General features: G+C 37.9%; 1 protein-coding gene across 3 annotated transcripts in view; it reads left to right on the top strand.

Moving 5' to 3' along the window:
• The first annotated feature begins 1,886 nt into the window (after window positions 1–1,886).
• The window catches only part of SRSF11 (serine and arginine rich splicing factor 11), a 34,604-nt gene continuing 18,467 nt past the window's right edge, over window positions 1,887–18,023 (top strand). For 2 of the 3 annotated variants that reach the window (XM_030574142.1, XM_030574141.1), the window contains exons 1-3: window positions 1,887–2,259; window positions 13,085–13,218; window positions 17,194–17,303. In XM_030574142.1, coding sequence (XP_030430002.1) covers window positions 2,132–2,259; window positions 13,085–13,218; window positions 17,194–17,303 — 372 coding nt within the window. In that variant the 5' untranslated portion in view covers window positions 1,887–2,131. Of the gene's footprint in view, window positions 2,260–2,504; window positions 2,524–13,084; window positions 13,219–17,193; window positions 17,304–18,023 lie in introns of those variants that run through there. The other variant, XM_030574143.1, reaches the window with a different exon arrangement.

The raw sequence follows: 18,023 nt of genomic DNA, 5'->3' as shown, positions 1-18,023 counted from the left end.
AACTGTAAAAATGTTTTCTTTTCATAGCCTATGTTCTTTACTTTTGCACTTCCCTCAACTTGGACAATTAAGAATGTAGCCATTTACAACTTTTGTTTATAGTCAGTTTCATTTTTTGGCTTTCAGGTACCAGCTCACTTTGGGTTTCCAACACTGCAGGGGAAAGGTTTTTTTTAAAAAAGATTCCTCTGAAATTAAGAAATAAATTCTACTGGTCTAACATTTTGTAAAATAGTTCACATTTGATCCTGATTCAACTTGAAAATCAAAAGTTTACTAAACTATGATGGTCTTGAGGCTGGCTCTCTTTTCTTGCTTGCTCATTCATTCTTTTTCTTCAGTTTTCTTCTGATTTTTATCATCTTGTTTGTTTATCCTTTATCTGTCACCTGTGTAATATTACTGGGAGTCAGCAGATGACACTATTACTCAAAGTTTTATGAGTTCTGCTTAACTGGATGCATTGGTACTTAGATTTTGGATGAAATACTCTGTTAATTGAGTTGCAATTTTAGTTGAAAGCTTCTGAATGCCAGCACCATTTATTGACAGGACCTATGCAATTTGAAATTGACACAACTCCCCACTGCTGCCCTGCTTTGAAATCAGAGCAATCTCAGATTCAACACATTTCTCTGTTCAGGATCTACCTTGAATGAGTAACATTTAACTGTGATCTGAATTAAATTTGTTCTTGGATATTTGAGAAATCTTGAGTTACTATTGGCTATCTGGTAATAGGATTTTTCCCAGGTTACCTGGGGGCTCAAATTGTAAACAAACTGGTGGAAGCACATTCTCAGTAGAGGGTTTTTTGGTATTTAAAAAAAAAAACAAATGATTTCTACATCAATAATTATGCAAACAACATTATAATTAAGTAGCAGCAGACCTAGTCTGACAGTTGAAATGTATTACTTGGAAAGGTGCATTGATTTTATAGAAGCAATAAAGTGGCATTGCACTATCAACGTAAAAGAAACTTCTAAAGAAGCTGTTACCACTATCACTAACATAACGTAACAAACCCTTGATGTCGATAGGTTGAGGAGGGGTTGGCAAATTTTGCTTCCATTAAAAGAAATTTACTTCAGTTATAGCAAGATCAGGCTGCAGACTGGTTTCGTTTTCAGCATAAGAGTTAGGAAAGAATTACTCTAGAACTGAAAAACGACTGGGAAATTATTATTATTCAGGTCTTTTAAATTTGAGATGAAACACTGTAGTCTACTTCTCGTGTACGGTGCACGCGTTGCTCGCAGTTCAATATCTACCCTGGGAAGTCTACTTTAAATTGACAACAGTAAAATAATTAGGCGCAGCCTTTGCCAGCTGCTGATCACACTCAAGTCCCACTGGAGCCATCTGGAGAAACGGGTCGCTCAGCACCGTGCTAATGCAGGGTCTGCTGGTCCTGGACGATCAGAGGAGGCGCCCTGCAGCTCTAGGGCTCGTAGACCCTCAAGGATGGGGAGGGGGCGCCCACCCAGGCTACAGCCTCGTCAGCTAAAAGCTCTGTGCCGATAGCCCCGGGCAGGCCTCAGACTAGGCCCCACGCCTTCCGCTCTGGCTGAACTTTCTCCGTCTCCTGGGGATTCAGTTGTAGCGAGCTCGGAGTGAGAAACGGAGATAATCCCTCCCGCCCCCAGACACCGCCTCGCCTGCCAAGTCTCCGGAGTAGCTCCCCATACTGCACATGCGCGGGTCTAGCACGGCACCAGGATGAGGCGTGCGCAGGAGCGGCAGCAAGAGCTGCAAGACGTAGTTGACTGGTACGCACGTGCAAGAGCCGCAAGTCCTTGGGAGAGGTACACATAATGCACATGCGCGAATAAGGCTTCTGTGGGAGAGGCGACTTGTGAGTCTGCGCAGGACCACCAAAGTACGCAGCTCGCGCCTGCGTAGAGAAGACCAGTAAAGGATTGTGGGATACTAGTCTGCGGCCCGGGCAAGCTGGTGGAGCGGGCAGCTGGTGGCAGTTATTGCCCGACAACGATTGTTTTGTGCGCGGGGCTCGTGCTTGTGCCCGGACGGGAAGCGGCAGGGGACATAACAAAAAGCTACCCCGTTCCTAACGCGCTCTTCCCTCTCCCTGATGTGTTTGTAGCACACTGGAGTGGGCGGCAGCGCGATGGCTTCAAGCAGCGGCACCGACGTGATTCAGGTCACCAACGTCTCTCCAAGCGCCAGCTCCGAGCAGATGCGGACACTCTTCGGTTTCCTGGGCAAGATCGAGGAGCTGCGCCTCTTCCCTCCCGAGTGAGTTCACCCGCCCCCCCTCGCCGCTTCCTCCCCCGCGCCATACAGGCTTCCCCTCCCCCATTCCTGGGCAACGTCCCGCCTCTTTCCCATCATGCCCCGCGCCTCGCCGCCTAGTGCTGAGAGACCCGCTGGGCCGTGAAGCTGTAGGCCGTGGGGCCTGCTGCTGGTGGTGCGGCGGGACCTGGCTTCCCGGCGAAGCTTTAACCTCCCCCGCAGCGCAGGAAGCCTGCCTCACCCTGTCTCTGGTGTAGGCGAGTCACCGTAAGCGTTAGCTAGCGGCGTGGTACTGGGGGCTCTTGAGAGCTGTGTGTGTCGGCTCCCACCCACGGCTTCTCCTCGACTAGCAACGCGCCGGATTAGTTCACAGCTGGGTTTATGTTCCAGGAATAGTTTTCAAAGCATACGTGATACTAGCGCGTGAGGGAAGGACCCGAACCTGTGTGCCCTTATCACTGCTAAATGCACATCATCTTGCATGCTGGCTGTTCTAGGGGCCTCCAACTGATAGCCCCTCTGTGGTGGGATTGTTCCTCACATACAGAAGCACCGCACACCTGTTGGACAGCTGCCATTTAAAAAAAAAGGAGGGTTTTGCTTTTCTCTTTACCAAGTTGGGATTTTTTTTCTCCTTAATACACAGAGAAGGTGCAAGGTGGATAGTAAATCTTGAACCAGTGATTGATTTATGGTCATACATCCAAAATAAGAACAATAATAATAGTTTTAGTAAACAGTGCTTTGCGTTGCTGGGAGTAATTCCTCAACCCCTCCAATCTACTTTTAATGGATTGCAGTTATTTTTAAAAGGGCCTCAGCTATATGAAAATATAACTCATAACAATTTTTAATTTTTTTACAAAAGGTTTTAAACAGTCCATGATATATTTGCATGTTCTTGTTAACGTGCACAAAATCTGCCCAACTCATAAATGGTAATCCCAAATCCATGCAAGGAAAATCTATAAACTATTACAGGTGATTTTTTTTGTGCAGCACTGTGATTTTTTTTTTTTGTGCAACACTGAATGAAAAGCTATTTTTAAAGGACTGAAAACTGCAAGCTTCGGTTTGTACTCCTTTTTTTGTTGTTTGTGAATCAGGGTTGCCTTTGTTACTCAGAAAAGTGGCTTATATAATAAGTGAGGTCAAAATAAATGTCACATAGATCATGGATATCACCACCACATGGAATTTTGGGTGTGTAACTATAATATGTAATGTCTATATGATATGTTTTTTTTTCAGTTGTGACAAACTACCTTGATTTTGACTGTGCCTGTTTTAGTCTCCCCTCAGATGGTTTCTAACATACCAATTTCTTCACCTAGTTTCAAATAGTTGCTGGGGTGGGGGAAATCACCACAAAGCTTCTTTCATCCTGTCACCTCTTTCTCGCCTCCCCCACCCTCTGCCTCCAAAAAAAAAAAAAAAAAAAGGAAAATCCTCCACCGCTCTTAAATGGATATGTACTTATATTCCAACACAGGGTTTTCTGTGGTCTTAGTGTTTATTTTCAAATGGACATTTGCAATCTGAATCCCATGTTAATGCAATTTTTGTTTTGGAATTTGTAGTGTAGAGGAAAACTAACTGAATACAATTGCATTAAAGTTGGTGACAGATTTTTGTTATTTGAATAATGTCAAATATGAATGTTTAAATTTGTACATGTGGGAAAATCATATTTAAGTGCCAGAAAAGTTCATTTCTACCAAGTAACAAAGAGTTAGTTGTCTTTAACAAGAAAAATGTGTTTAGGCTGTGTTATGGTCCTGTTCACTGTATTTGAGCATCTCACAATCATTTAAAAAAAGAGTCCTGTCTTTTTATATTTTATATTTATATGTAACATCTGTATGAGGTGGATGTTACCATCACTCTAGTGATGAGAACCTAAGGTATAGGGTAGATTTAGTGACTTTCCCAAGGGAGTGTGGTTGAACTGGGTATTGAATATTAAATTAGGTCTCCCAAATACCAATCTAAAGCTTTTACTACTTCTGTGGATAGGGCTGCTGACAGTAGTTGCTTCTAAAATAACTCCTGAAGCTCCACCTTTTCCTACCGGTGAGCGCATCTATTCACTTGTTTGTTTGGTTTTTATACGGCTCTATGTGTTCTTAATTGATCCCCACTCATTCACACAGGCACCCAAATTCAGTTCAAGAGTACATTATTATCACAACAAACTATACAAGTTTTGGCAAATTGTTAGAGACAGTATATTTATGTCTTTGTCAGAGGTAGATAAAAATCTGCCCCAGACAGAGCACTATCACTAGGGGACACATTGCCTTCTTTTTGAAGAAATGAAAGATTGCAAAAGCGAATATTTGCACTTTACTACAGTAGAAGTGTGTAATGTGTTTAGTTTGGCAGTCTATGTTTCAGCTGTATTTTGTCCATTTTAAGATTGATTTCATAGTTAAAATCCAGTTCTGGCATGTACTGTTTAAGTTGCACATTGTACACAAGTAGACTTTGAAAGAATATTTATTAAGACTGCAAAGTAAGCACTCAAGTTAGGATATGCTCTGGGAATGAATCATCATTCTGTAATGAAAGGAAACTTTTGTCTATAGGACTCCATCTTTATTTATTGCAGAAGTTGGAAGGTGTGTAGTGATAGAGGCATGGGGTTGCAGAAATAGAAACGATGATCTCATGGTTAAGTGGTCCTACGGGTAACCCTCTCATTCTCTCTCCAACCCTGATTAATCCCCAGAGCAGATCCACACTATGCACTGAATGAGGTAGGGCTTCTGTGGAAAAAATACTATGTGATCAAGTAATTAAAATTGTATCGTAATGCACAAAAAACTAAGGTTGCACAAGTAAACTGAATACTAACGTTTCCTGACTTTTTAGTGTGTGAATTAAGGTTGTCACCTTGGCATTCTTTTAATTTTGTTTGTGTGTAGTTTCCTAAGTATTTAAAAAAGCAAGCTCAGAAGACAAATTCCATCATGTGGTACTGTATTGACACCAGCACGTAGCATCAGCAGAATTGGATCATTTAGATCAGTGCATTAACCTCTGCTCCTTGAGCCAACAGAGTAACTGATAGCAGTAGCTGTTTGTCATGTTCTGTGGAACAGCACTAGGGGTGGATGGGACATATAGATCACTAGAATTTTTTTAACGTGGATAAAGCAAAGTATTCATCCCTAACCCAATTCTCAGCAATGTCTGAACCATTTTGGCACAAGTTTTCCAAAAGTACTTCAGCCAGAGGAAGACACTTGACGTTGAAAATTTCATCCTAGTTAAAGTTTGGCAAATCTATTGGCATCTGAAAGCAGGTTTTTTATTGTTAGGCAAAAAGATTCTTGTCCCCAAGAATCAGGCAGGCACAGACAATACTGAAGGGGGTTTATTTATGGTACCAGGAAGAATGACAAGCAGCTTCAAAGGTGGGGGGTTATAATGACTAATTATATACCTTTTTTCTTATCACTTTATTTGCATTTATCTTGTTCTTACAAAGGCAAACATTTGTTTCAGAGACAGAGAATGTACTTAGCATGACAGTGGCAGGAACAGAACATATGCATCAAACTGTTTTGATTATATCAATTATTCATGACTATCTTAAAGCAAAGGGGTCAGGTGGGGGTGAGTGTTTACAGATATCTGAAGGGCTGTGAAGGGAAGGTTTGCTGTGTTCTAAGAGCCGAGTTACTGGGCAGATGCTTGACCATACAAGTTTATCAAGTGTTTACAGTTGTCAGTGTCCTTGGGCTTCCCGTGTTTTTGCTTGTTAGTTACCTGGATTTCTTTTTCACTGTTAACTTTTCATTTAACTCTTGCCTAACTATAATGGAAAGTTTTGAGTAACCCTAATAATTGGTGGTGCTAATTGCAGTATTTCTAGGCAAGGCAATGAAGATTATTTTGAGGGCACAACAGAATACAGAGTTTCTTCTTAGGCTTAGTCCACCATTTCTGTCGAGGAAATCTCAGATTTTTTACCATTCGTTCTCTTCCCCATCTCCTTCCCTGCCCCCCAAAATGGACAGACTGATTTTAAAAAAATTGTTTTTGGTTTTTTTTTTTGTTAAAAAACTTTTTTTTTTTTTAATTCCATTCTACTACACCCTTTTAATTGACAAAAGAATGGTAGAGATTTTCAGACTCTGGAAAAGGGAAGGTATGAATCATATAACTTTGTATATTGAATCTATCCCAATTTTGATTCATTAACTGTTTTTATACAGGGAGGATATCCGTGCATTAAATTAATCTTCAAGAAGTAGAAGGCAGGGCAAAGGAGCTACTGGGCTATTTTAGGGATTGAGTGCATTTAATGGTTACAATATGTACCTTACCCACAGAAACTTGTATGTCATGGGCCCAATACAAGCTTATGTACCCTGTTATCACTGTGCCTCCGCTTTATTCTAGACCAGGGGTCGGCAGCCTTTCAGAAGTGTTGTGCCGAGTCTTCATTTATTAACTCAGATTTAAGGTTTCGCATGCCAGTAATACATTTTAACATTTTGGGAAGGTCTATAAGTCTATAATGTATAACTAAACTACTGTTGTCTGCAAAGTAAATAAGGTTTTTATAAAGTTTTTAAAACGTTTAAGAAGCTTCATTTAAAATTAAATTAAAATGCAGAGCCCCTCCCCCTGCCCCCCCCGGACCCGTGGCCAGGACCCGGGCAGTGTGAGTGCCACTGAAAATCGCCTTGCATGCCGCCTTCGGCACCCGTGCTATAGGTGGCCTACCCCTGTTCTAGACTGATCTTTATGAGTGAGAGGATAAATTTTTCTGTCAGTGCAGTACAGCTTCTGCTGAGACATCATCAAGAATGCAGGTTTGCTGTGCTGGTGGCTTTTGTGACCTTCCTATTCTTCAGAAAGTGGGTTCCAAACCCAGATTTAATTTGTGTAAATCTGTGACCAGTTAGAACAGTGTTTCTTAATCTTTTTGATATCAGGCACCAACTTGCTGCCTTCCTCAACTGTGTCAGGGAAATCTCAGGGACTGGCACCAGTCCATGGACCGGTCATTGAGAAACATAGGGTTAGAAGATAATAGTTTTTAATGTGAGTTGATGCATTTGATGTCTAACTTTTTAAAATTGCACCCTCATGAAGAATACTCTCATAATGTATTTCTGTTAATTTCTTCTTATCACAGTAATCAGGTTCTGTGTATCTAATAGGTTCACTTCCTGCTTTGTGACAAATGTGCTTATAAATGGTATGAGCAAATATAATAATTTATGCTTAAGGATAAAAGTTGTATTTTACTTACCCAATTGATTGCTGTTTCAAAAACTTTCAGTAGTATAATTCAGAATTTAATTCACGGATACAAATAGTGGTTTCTCCATATTTCTCACCCAAATCTTAAGAGTTCTGTGGTAAGGTTTCCTTACTGAGTCAGGTTTCAGAGTGGTAGCCGTGTTAGTCTGTATCAGCAAAAACAATGAGGAGTCCTTGTGGCACCTTAGAGACTAACAAATGTATTTGGGCATAAGCTTTCGTGGGCTAAAACCAAAATTACCGATTCAGTTATTTTTGTAAGATGTGCTATGAATTGTCAATTTCATTCTATATCATGCTTGTCAAATAGACAAAGTACATTTTGTAGTATTAGTAATTCACAGTGGGTCTCTCCAAGTCAACATAAACTATATTAAATTATAACAAATACATACCTTTGGTTAATAAAATTTGACTATGAAGTTTACTAGTAATCTTATTTATATTTGTGTTTAGAAGTCAAATAAGTGTCATAATACCAATACAAAACTTTGAGAAAACTAGTCTTTATCCAGTAGTAAGATCCAATTTATGACCTAGTGAGATTGCCTGCAGTTAATAAGTATCTGTGAAAGTATGCTTTTTTTGTTTTTCAATTCAGGGATTTTAAAACTAGACTTGTCAAGGACCCATTGCTCATAGCAATGTTGTAGCTGCAGAAATAGCTGAAAAACCAGGATTCCATTGGGAAAATATTCCCACTCTACCTTCCCCCTCTCAGATTTAATATACTGTATACGGAATGCTAAGGCAGTGTATTGTAGAGAGTATTTCTGACTGTACGTAATTTTGGAATGAAAAGCTTGGGCTGACACTGAACCCTCTGTCTTTGATGGCTGAGGTAGGATATTCTTGAGCGTGGTAGACTTTGGCGTTTGTATTTACCATAAACTGTTAAAGGAATCATACAGTGGTAAAAGCATTACAGTATTGTTAATATGCTGGTGTTGAACTCTGTCTCCTTTTCCCTGGAATCTGACAGAGCTATTACCCTACTCTCCTGGTAATTGGAAGAGCAGGGACCTGGTTGAAAACTTAGCTGGCTTATATTCAGCCCTAATAAGAAAAATGACATTGGTTGGCAGATAGAAGTACTTAAAAAAACTGGTTTTCCTCAACACTCTTAGATGCCAGTTGCCATGCATGACACCTGTCATTTCTAGCCTGGTGAACACTCCTCCCAGATGCAGATCTTGTCATATCTCAGTCACTTGAGGGCCAACACATACCACCCCTTTCAGATGGGGTAAACTAGTAAGAATCTTAGCAGTGTTTCATACTCTTCACAATCTGCTAATTCACTTTTGGGCAAAATACGTGACCTACAAAGCCATAAATGGCCTGTCCTAGGCAACTTAGACCACCTACTTGGAGGGGAATACTTACGATAGATTCCTCATGATGAAGCGAGGAAAGAATTAGGGACAAAGCATTCTGTGTCAGGTCCTCACCTCTGAAATCTGATCCTGTCAGAACTACACCTTGCTATCTTTATGGCACAAGAAGCCATTTTTATCCAATCCATCCTTAATGGAATATGCTGAATAGCCACACTGTTTAATCTTTTTGAGGCAATTTGCTGCAGAGAGTCCTGCTTCTGAATAGTGGGCTTCTGGTTGGTTCTCTTTCAGCACTTAAATATATTTAGATACTACAATGATGGACAAGAGGGATAGGGGAACTAAAATTGAGTTTGCAGTTAGAATAGCTACATGGCATGTACAACATATTTTCCTAGTGGAACAATTATAACTTTAGTGAAAAACACCACTGTCAAAAGGCTCATATGACATTGAAATAAATCTATATTCACCTTACTAATAAAAAGCACTTATTGAGGATGATCTTCTGTACCAAACTTCAGGTTTTTGCACTGTTGAGTGTAGATGAATTTTAAAGTTTTAGAGGAAAAATATATACTTTTCACTCTAATTTTAAGCATTACTGTTTACCCAAATGTTCAAAAAAGAAAAGTACCTTGAGGTGGTGACCAAGCTGGGAAAATTTAGATTCATTAGATGAGTTTCAGAAATCTGTGTGACTGAACGTGGATATGAAATTAACTGTTGGCTGCTACCAGTCTAATAATTTACTAAAATTTCATTAAATTAGCATGTGCTATCCAGTCATTGTGGAGTATCAGAGCTTTAGTGTTTGTGTTGCCTGTGTGATGTGAAAACTTTACAAATACCTGGAATCAAACTATTGATATGAATCAGGTAAAATGGGTAGGTTGATGAGAGGAGATATATTTATGTAAACAGATTCTGGCTCCATAGAAGAATCCTTTTCGGAAAAAGATTAAAAATCTTTGACAACGGCATTCTACATTTTCTTGCAGCAGGAATTATTGGCTTTCTTTATACAGTTCTACCAATTCTATTTAAACTAAACAACATTAGTTTTGTAACTTATTTAAGTCATTGGGTTTGAATACAGATTCAACGGTATTGAGAATTACCGAATTTACGTTTGGAATAATAGTAGGTAGAGTTCTTGTGATTTTCCAGCTTAGTAAGTTCCTTATCAAAATTGAGTGCACCGAAAAGGTAAAGGCTGCTGAAAAAAGTGCCAGAATCACTTCATGGCAAAACTAGAGTGAAAATAGCAGACACTACTGAAGACATGACCGGGGTGGGGGTGGTATTGCAGAGCTGCTAAGGTTACCTATTTATTTAAAAGAGGAATGCGGTCAAAAGCAACTCTTGAATGGCTTTGTCTTAAAACCTACTGAATTGTGATTGTATTATTGCTGTTAGATTCTGTCAAGGTTATTTATGCCTCAAGTACTTAAGGCCAAGCTGCGGGGAGCGCGGCGAGTAGTGTAGACATATTCTCAGTTCTTGAAGATTAGACCTTGCTTTGTTAGATTGGGATTGTACATTCAGGATGATTTCAGTTGGTGAGACAAAAATGAAGTAAGATAAGAAGTAGTACTTTCTGATCAGTGTAGATTGCTTTAAATCACTGATTTTAATCTCCGTTTACATCATCAAGCAGGAAACCTTTTATTTAAAACTATTTTAATCTTGTTTTGTATTTGTACTTCTTTTCCAAAAGATAAGTTGATTCTTACTGGCTAGTAACCATTACATGTTCACTTGCAACTAAATTTAGCCTTTATACTAAATTTGGTGCTTCTCTTTGTTAACCAGAAAGCTATCTGTATACGCATTAATTTAAGCAGTTGTATACCTTAACATACATATATTCAGATTCCTTACTTTTATTTTATGTTAGAAAATGGTGAATGATGCATTACTGATTGACATTTTACCTGTGGTTTGTCGAGATCTATTTGGAAAAATGCACAAGTGCATTCTAAATTTTTTTATTAAATAAAACTAGCTTAAATGTGCTGGATACATAAGAAAAAAGTTTAAATGCAACATATTTTTCATTTAAAATGAACTGATTTATTAAACAAAGCAAGTGTTGTGTCTCGTTAGTAAATTGAACTGATTTCTTTCTGGTCACCATGTCTCTCAAGATTGTAGAACTAAAAGGTCTCATTCTCTCGTGCTTAGTTTTTATTTGTAGATGGAAGGGGAAAACAAGCTGTCCTGCTTTTTCAACTCTCAATCAGATTCTTAGCTTTAAATGAACTAGTCATTGAACTGAACTAGTTGAATGAATTGAAATGAAGAAGATAGTCTCTCTGAACCTGCAGAAGAGGCTACTGCTGTTAGAAGCTGGGTTTAGCACTTCAACAAATTCTGGTTCCCAGTGCTTAGCAAGTGACTTGCACCAGTGATTTGACTTTGAAAGATACTGCTTATTTTTTTATTTAATGATTTTAAGATTGTAGTAAATGAAGGCCTTGACATAAGTTATCATAATTTTAAATAGGTTTATTAAATAAAGAAATCAGAAGTTTAAAAAAAATTAATATCAGTTTTTAGCCACTCTGTTTTGAAAACATTAATTCCAAATTATGAACCCTTTATAGATTATTTCAAACACCTTGAATTGCACCAGTAATCTATTGTGGACAGGTAAAATATGCTCCATGTTTTCAGGTATCTAAATGAAGAAAACCTTCATTTGCTAGACTATTTTCCATCCACAGTGTTTCTATTTCTCAGAACTGCGAGATATTTTTAATTTGTGGGGGGTTGTGTCCCTAACTTTGATAGGGGTGTTGCCTCATCTGCCATGCAAGTATGGTTGCTGCCTCAGACTCCCTCACTGGCTGGGTAGTTTATTCCTCTGCGTAAATGAAAAACTCCATTCCTCCTAGGGTAACTGAAAACACAAATTCCAAACCTTTACACATCCTCTTGGGGCCATCAGCTTCAAGGTATCCCTACAACCTTCAACTCTTCACCCCTTGTCACAGAGGAATGGAAAAGATCTTCCCATTCTCTGCCAGAAATTCCAGGGTTCTTCACCCTCCCTCGGATCCCGCAACAGACAGTTCTACATGATGCCCATGTGGATTTCCTTTGGGTAGTCATTCATCTCTAATTGCAGCTCCACTAACAGTTGCTGCAGCTGAACTGTGGCATAGACATAGACCTGGATCCCCCTATAAGGAACATTCTAATCTCCTTCAAGTTCACCACATAAGAGTTCAAAAACTCTTGATGATGCAATTGGTGAGTTTTAAAACCCATTGCGTTCCACTTGAATTTCATGACTTTCTGTTTAATCTATTGCAGGGTCTGTGTTGTTGCAAATTCTAATTATAGCTAAGTGAAGGTGCTATTTTCATCTTTACTCTGTGCTTAATATAACTTCAAAAATTATTAATATTCAAATTTTGGCCCAAAAGCAAAGGGTGTAGAAATCGCTATGTTTGGAATTTCTGTGGGGGCATATACCTTCTTTCTGTATTTTTCCTGAGGAAACCCCCGCCACCACCACTTCACATCTTAATTATATGTATAGAGAGAGAGACACACACACACACCCCTATCTCATAGAGCTGGAAGGGACCTTGAAAGGTCATTGAGTCCAGGCCCTTGCCTTCACTAGCAGGACCAAATACTGTCCCTGAGAGTGTGTGTGTTTTGTTTTGTTTTTTCCCCCCCAGATCCCTAAATGGACCTGCTCAAGGATTGAACTCACAACCCTGGGTTTAGCAGGCCAATGCTCAAACCACTGAGCTATCCCTCCCCCTTATCCACTGGATCACTCTCTTGAAGCATACTTACCAGTTTGTATTCAGATAACTTGCTAATTTAGAGATGATTGTGTGTGGTAGAATTAGCATTTATTTATCTGTTGTAAATGGGGGAATAAAAGTAATTTCCTATTTTGTAGTTAGACCTCTGGTGATCCGGCAAAGCAACTTCGTTCAGTATCATTTAATTCTTATGTACATGTCATTAACGATGATTGATAAGGAAAGTTTAATAGTAAGAACTGGTACAAAATTGAAACCACACTGCAACACTTTTTTAAAAATTGTGCTTTGTATTCAAATACATAGTCTTTAGACTTAATACAGTGAACAGATTGCAAATGTTTAATTGTTTTTAAGGAATTTGTCTGCTTTTTATTGTTAATCTTATCTAATTTTTTTTTATATATATATTTTTTTTAGTGATTCTCCTTTGCCTGTTTCATCACGGGTCTGTTTTGTAAAGTTCCATGATCCTGACTCAGCAGTTGTGGCCCAGCATCTGACAAACACTGTGTTCGTTGACAGAGCGTTGATAGTCGTACCATATGCAGAAGGTTTGTGATTTGTTTAATGACCTATGAAGCCACAGTAAAATGGTAGTCTACCCCAGTATAGTTCAGTAGAGTGAGGTTTAGTAACCTGTAAAATATCTAAGATATTAACGTTTTGAAACCCTTGGTACACTGTCGTTAGGTCTTTCATTAAAGCAAATTTTTGTGTTTTGTTAACACACGATGAAAGCTGGAAGTTTTCCTGTTAATCTTTTATATTAGAAAATCTTACGTTTAAGGTGTGAATATTTTTAAGCAGAATTATATGAAAATTATGCTCTTAATTCATCAGAGTTCCTAAGACATGTTTCTAACCAAACTTAAAAATGCTGACTTATATGCATAAGAAACATTGCCTTAAAGATGAATTATTCAGGATATGTATTTTTATATAATCTCCTCATGCAAGTTTTTTCTCCCTCTTTGAGAGTGAATGGGGGAGTGGATTAGCAGTTATTTTGCCATGTCCTTGATACTTTGTTTAGTTGACAACTTCTCTGAAAAAAAAATTCACCCTCCCTGTAAATTCCAGTATACCAAGGGTTTGAATGATTATGCTTTAAGATGAAAGTGAGATCTTCCAAGAGGTGCCAAATGGGCACTGGGCATTAAATTTTATTCCAAGTTTTCTTGTTCAGGCTTGCTATATTTTATAGAATTTCACTGAATAATAAACTCTTCTCTCTGTTATTTGTGTGTGTGATTTTTGTAGTGGAGAAGGCAAATGCAAAGCCCTTCCAGATGACTGAAACACAGTGGGTCCTCTGCAGCTACAGGGGATTCTAGACATTAACTAAAGGCCAGCAAGCACTCAAGTCCCCAAGTGTTTTCCTGGTGTAACCACTTGTTAACTACATTTTCTCTTCTTCTTTTACATTTTAGGGTGTTACAGTAATTTGAAAGACAGTGAGCAGGCTTTTTGGAACTTATTTTAAAACAATATGCTGAGAAGACCACACTTATTACAGATGTCTCATTAAACTTTACTAGGCTTTAGAAGCAATTTATTTCAAATATACTGATTATTGGTTTACTCTTAAATTTTTTACTTAAAATCCTTTTGAAATAGAGTAAAATCTCTGTGGATTAAGTCCTATTACAGTATCAAATTTAAAATAAGGCCTATGTTGTTCAGACTTTTGACAAGGCAATTTAATTTTGTCAGCTGTCTTCCAGGGCTGGTGAGCAGTCATAGGTTCTTGTTAAAAGAAAATTAAAAAAAAATAAATTAAACATTTAAGACTTAATTAAAATTTGTAGCATGATCTGTAATTGAGTCATTTTTCAGAATACAGAACACTTTCTAAGTAGTTACTTTTGTTTACACTAATCTGGGTAAAAATGTATCTTAAGGAATTTCTTCCTTATTCTTGTTTATACATTATTAAAGCATGCTATAATAACAGTATCTCTGTCAGTAGCATCTAAATATTTCATAGGCCCTTGTTTAAGAACTTTAAACTCAGCATTTGAATTAGGATGGGTAATAGGATTCTGTTTGTCAGTATGACTGACCGATTTGCTTGATGGTGGATAAACTTGGCATTTAGAGAAATCTGCCCAATAGTTTCAGTTCAGAATGTACTAAAGATGATATGTTACAAGTTAAACAAATACTACCATTTTAGTGGGCCTATTTTGAACAAGAAGTTTCTTGTGGGATGAGCAGCATCTTGTGTGTAGTTCTGGAGATTCAGAATTCTGGACATGATATGGCATATCACAGTACAGTCTGCTGTTTTCAAGTGAAATTTAAATCCTTTATTTTTGTAAAATGTTGGTTTTCTACTTGGAATACACAGTTTTCTCTTAATATTTATCAGTAAGGCCCCAATTCAACAAGGTACTTAAGCACAGTACAGGAAGGTACTTGAAATCAGCAAGACTACTCAGTGCTTAAAGCTAGACGCATGCTTAAGTAGTCTGCTGAACTGGAGCCCAGTACTTTATACTTTCTATTGTGATATTCTGTATTAATGTTGTTCATCGCTAAAGTAAATGTTAATTATTACACTGCACAGATAATAGTCCCCTATATCACAAACAGAGTCCAGTTTTAGCTTTTACTGACATTTTTGGTGTTGGCTGTTGCTTTGTGTGTTAGACCTATACACAAAGTCTACGGTAAGGCATAGTATTAATTTTAATTTTCACTGTGATATTCCTAGATTTGGAAGGAATGGTAATATTAAAGATGGTTGGGGGGTTATGTAGGTTCTTTGGTTAATGTTTGTTTCTTTTGTCTGTTTCTTTTTCTTTCATTTCTACACATTCAAGCAGTATTTCTTGGTTCTAACAAAGCAGCAGTAAAAAAAAACTTTGCCGCATGAAAATTAACTGGTGAGGGGCCTCATTGCTTTTTTTTTTAAATTGTAGTTTTATTTATTTCTAAATACTTTAAAAAAAAAAAAAAAAGAGGATCAGATGCATGACTTTTTTTTTTAATGGATGCAGATCTTCTATGAGGTGTCTCAAGTCAGAGGAGTTGTATTTAGATGCCGGAAATGTTGTATTTGCACTAATTTGAAATATGTGTAGATATAATTTATAATATCCTCTGAGACATAATTTTGCATGCAAAATTACCCCTAATCTTTATAGGTATGTTAATATATTGATGCATTAATGCCCTATACCTAAATGACCTTTCCCCCCCCCCTCTCCCTCCATAACTTTTGGTATCTAAATTGATGACCGCTCAATGACACAAGCAAGATAACAGTGCTGTGTATTATACATTTGTTTATATTATCGGCACTTCTCAGTATAGGTGGAAGGAACCATTACCTTTATTTAACAGTGGTTTTTCTTTTTTGTTGTTGTGTTTTACAGTTCTTTTCCCTGGTTCAGCCTGAACTATATACCAGGCCCTGCTGAAAATACCACCCAACAGTTTTCTTCTGCAGCTTATCCAGTTTCTCTTAAGTGCCCTGTACATATTGTATGTTTTATGATGAGATGCAGTTTCTCAATATGTATTACATAAACACTACTGGTATTTGCAAATATATAGTAAAATTGTATTATTGAACTCTCATTTTGGGGGCTTGGGCACATTAACAGTTTAATCCATCTGTATAGGGCTTTTGCTGTTGGATAGAATAAAAATTACCTACATACATATTTGTTTCAAAGTAGGACCCTTAATAAGATTGTTCTGTGTGCAGAATAGGCAATAAAATCAACCACACTTGTCTTAGTTGGCTACAAGAGTTTGGGCCAGAAGTTTTTTCTGAAATGGCAATATGTTGCAGCATTCTTGGTACAGTAAGCATGACACATAATGGAACATACGCATTTTACTGGACAGGTAAGGAATGTGCCACAATATATTGTATATACACACACAGGGTGTATTTGGAGATCTGCAGACACTTTCATATTCATTTGATGAGTCAGCAAAAGCCCTACGCTTTATTCAACAAAATATTTCCTTACCTTCTCTTAATTTTTTACAAAATTTGTATGGTAGGTGTAAAAAATCATAGTGAACTGTACCATATTATTAACCCCTAAATCAAACTTTTTTTGTCTTGTGTATCTTGATTTTTCTGTGTGCTTTATAGTGAAGCAGCCGACACGAGTCGTTGTTCATAAAACAGCTTTTGAAAGTTGAGAGCACACCCCTGGAGAACCGACTGTGCTTGCTTACGTTTGGTTCATGACTTAAAAATCGAGTACAGGTGATGAAATCTTGGCAGTGTTAACAAAAAAGTAGTGTGTATTGTGCTATTTTTTACGCTAGAAACTTAACCATTTGTAGAGAAAAAGGAACAGTCAAATTTTCACACATTGAAGTTTCGTTCTGACATAAAATTTAATGATAAATATTAATAGAAATCAAGCTTTATATTTTAGCCAACATAAGTACTTTCAACAAACTCAGGTGGTGTATCAGGGAGACATTTTCTGGGTGTATTTGTGTGTTTTCTGACCTTGAGAGAGAATATATTCTAATGCAAGGCTGTTTCTCTGCAGGAATTATTCCTGATGAGACTAAGGCTTTATCTCTTTTGGCACCAGCTAATGCTGTGGCAGGTCTGCTGCCTGGAGGTGGTCTCCTGCCTACTCCCAACCCACTTTCTCAGGTAGGTTTTCATTTGCTTGGAGTGAAAGAAATACTGTCCATATTTTGCTACACTTTCATTTGCTATATTAATGCACTTGGGCAAATGGGATTGGATGGCAAGAAGAGATTTGACTGTGTATTGATCATTGTAGTGATTTAGTTAAACAGTGTAACCACACTGCAAATCAATCATGTGCCATGAACTGTATGGTATAACAGTTGTAGGTTGTTAGTGGGGAGACAGGGTTTTTACAAGCATGCTCAGAAATTTAATTAGTGCTTCTGGTAGCCTGTATAATTTCTTTAATGACTCCTAACCACAAGAAGGAAGAGTTTGGGATTGAATTATTCAGAAGATCTTACCTTATTCTGTTGGAGCAAGTTCTCAGTTCTATCTCTTTATATTAAAAGCGTTAAATAACTTGGTCCTGAACTGGCTTTAAATACAGTTCTTGTTTGAAGGGTTAGTTCTCTTAAAATGGTTTGTGTACATTCTTGAAAATGTGTATATTGTACACAAATCCTTAACTTTACTTGTGCCAGTCTGAAATGCATTTTACTTTGGAATTTATTTAATAGCTTTTCTTGTATGCCTGTTTAGGCTTTTTCAGAAACTATAATGGCTGATATGGATTTTCAAAAGCATCTAAAGGAGTTAGGTGCCTGGCTTCCATTCACATTCAGTGGGAGTTGGGTATATAACTTCAGCAAGCATGTTTCAGAATTCCATTATTGTTTT

Source organism: Gopherus evgoodei, chromosome 8 (genome assembly GCF_007399415.2).
Source record: "Gopherus evgoodei ecotype Sinaloan lineage chromosome 8, rGopEvg1_v1.p, whole genome shotgun sequence".
NCBI classification, from domain to species: domain Eukaryota; kingdom Metazoa; phylum Chordata; order Testudines; family Testudinidae; genus Gopherus; species Gopherus evgoodei.
This window is presented reverse-complemented; position numbering and strand designations above follow the sequence as displayed.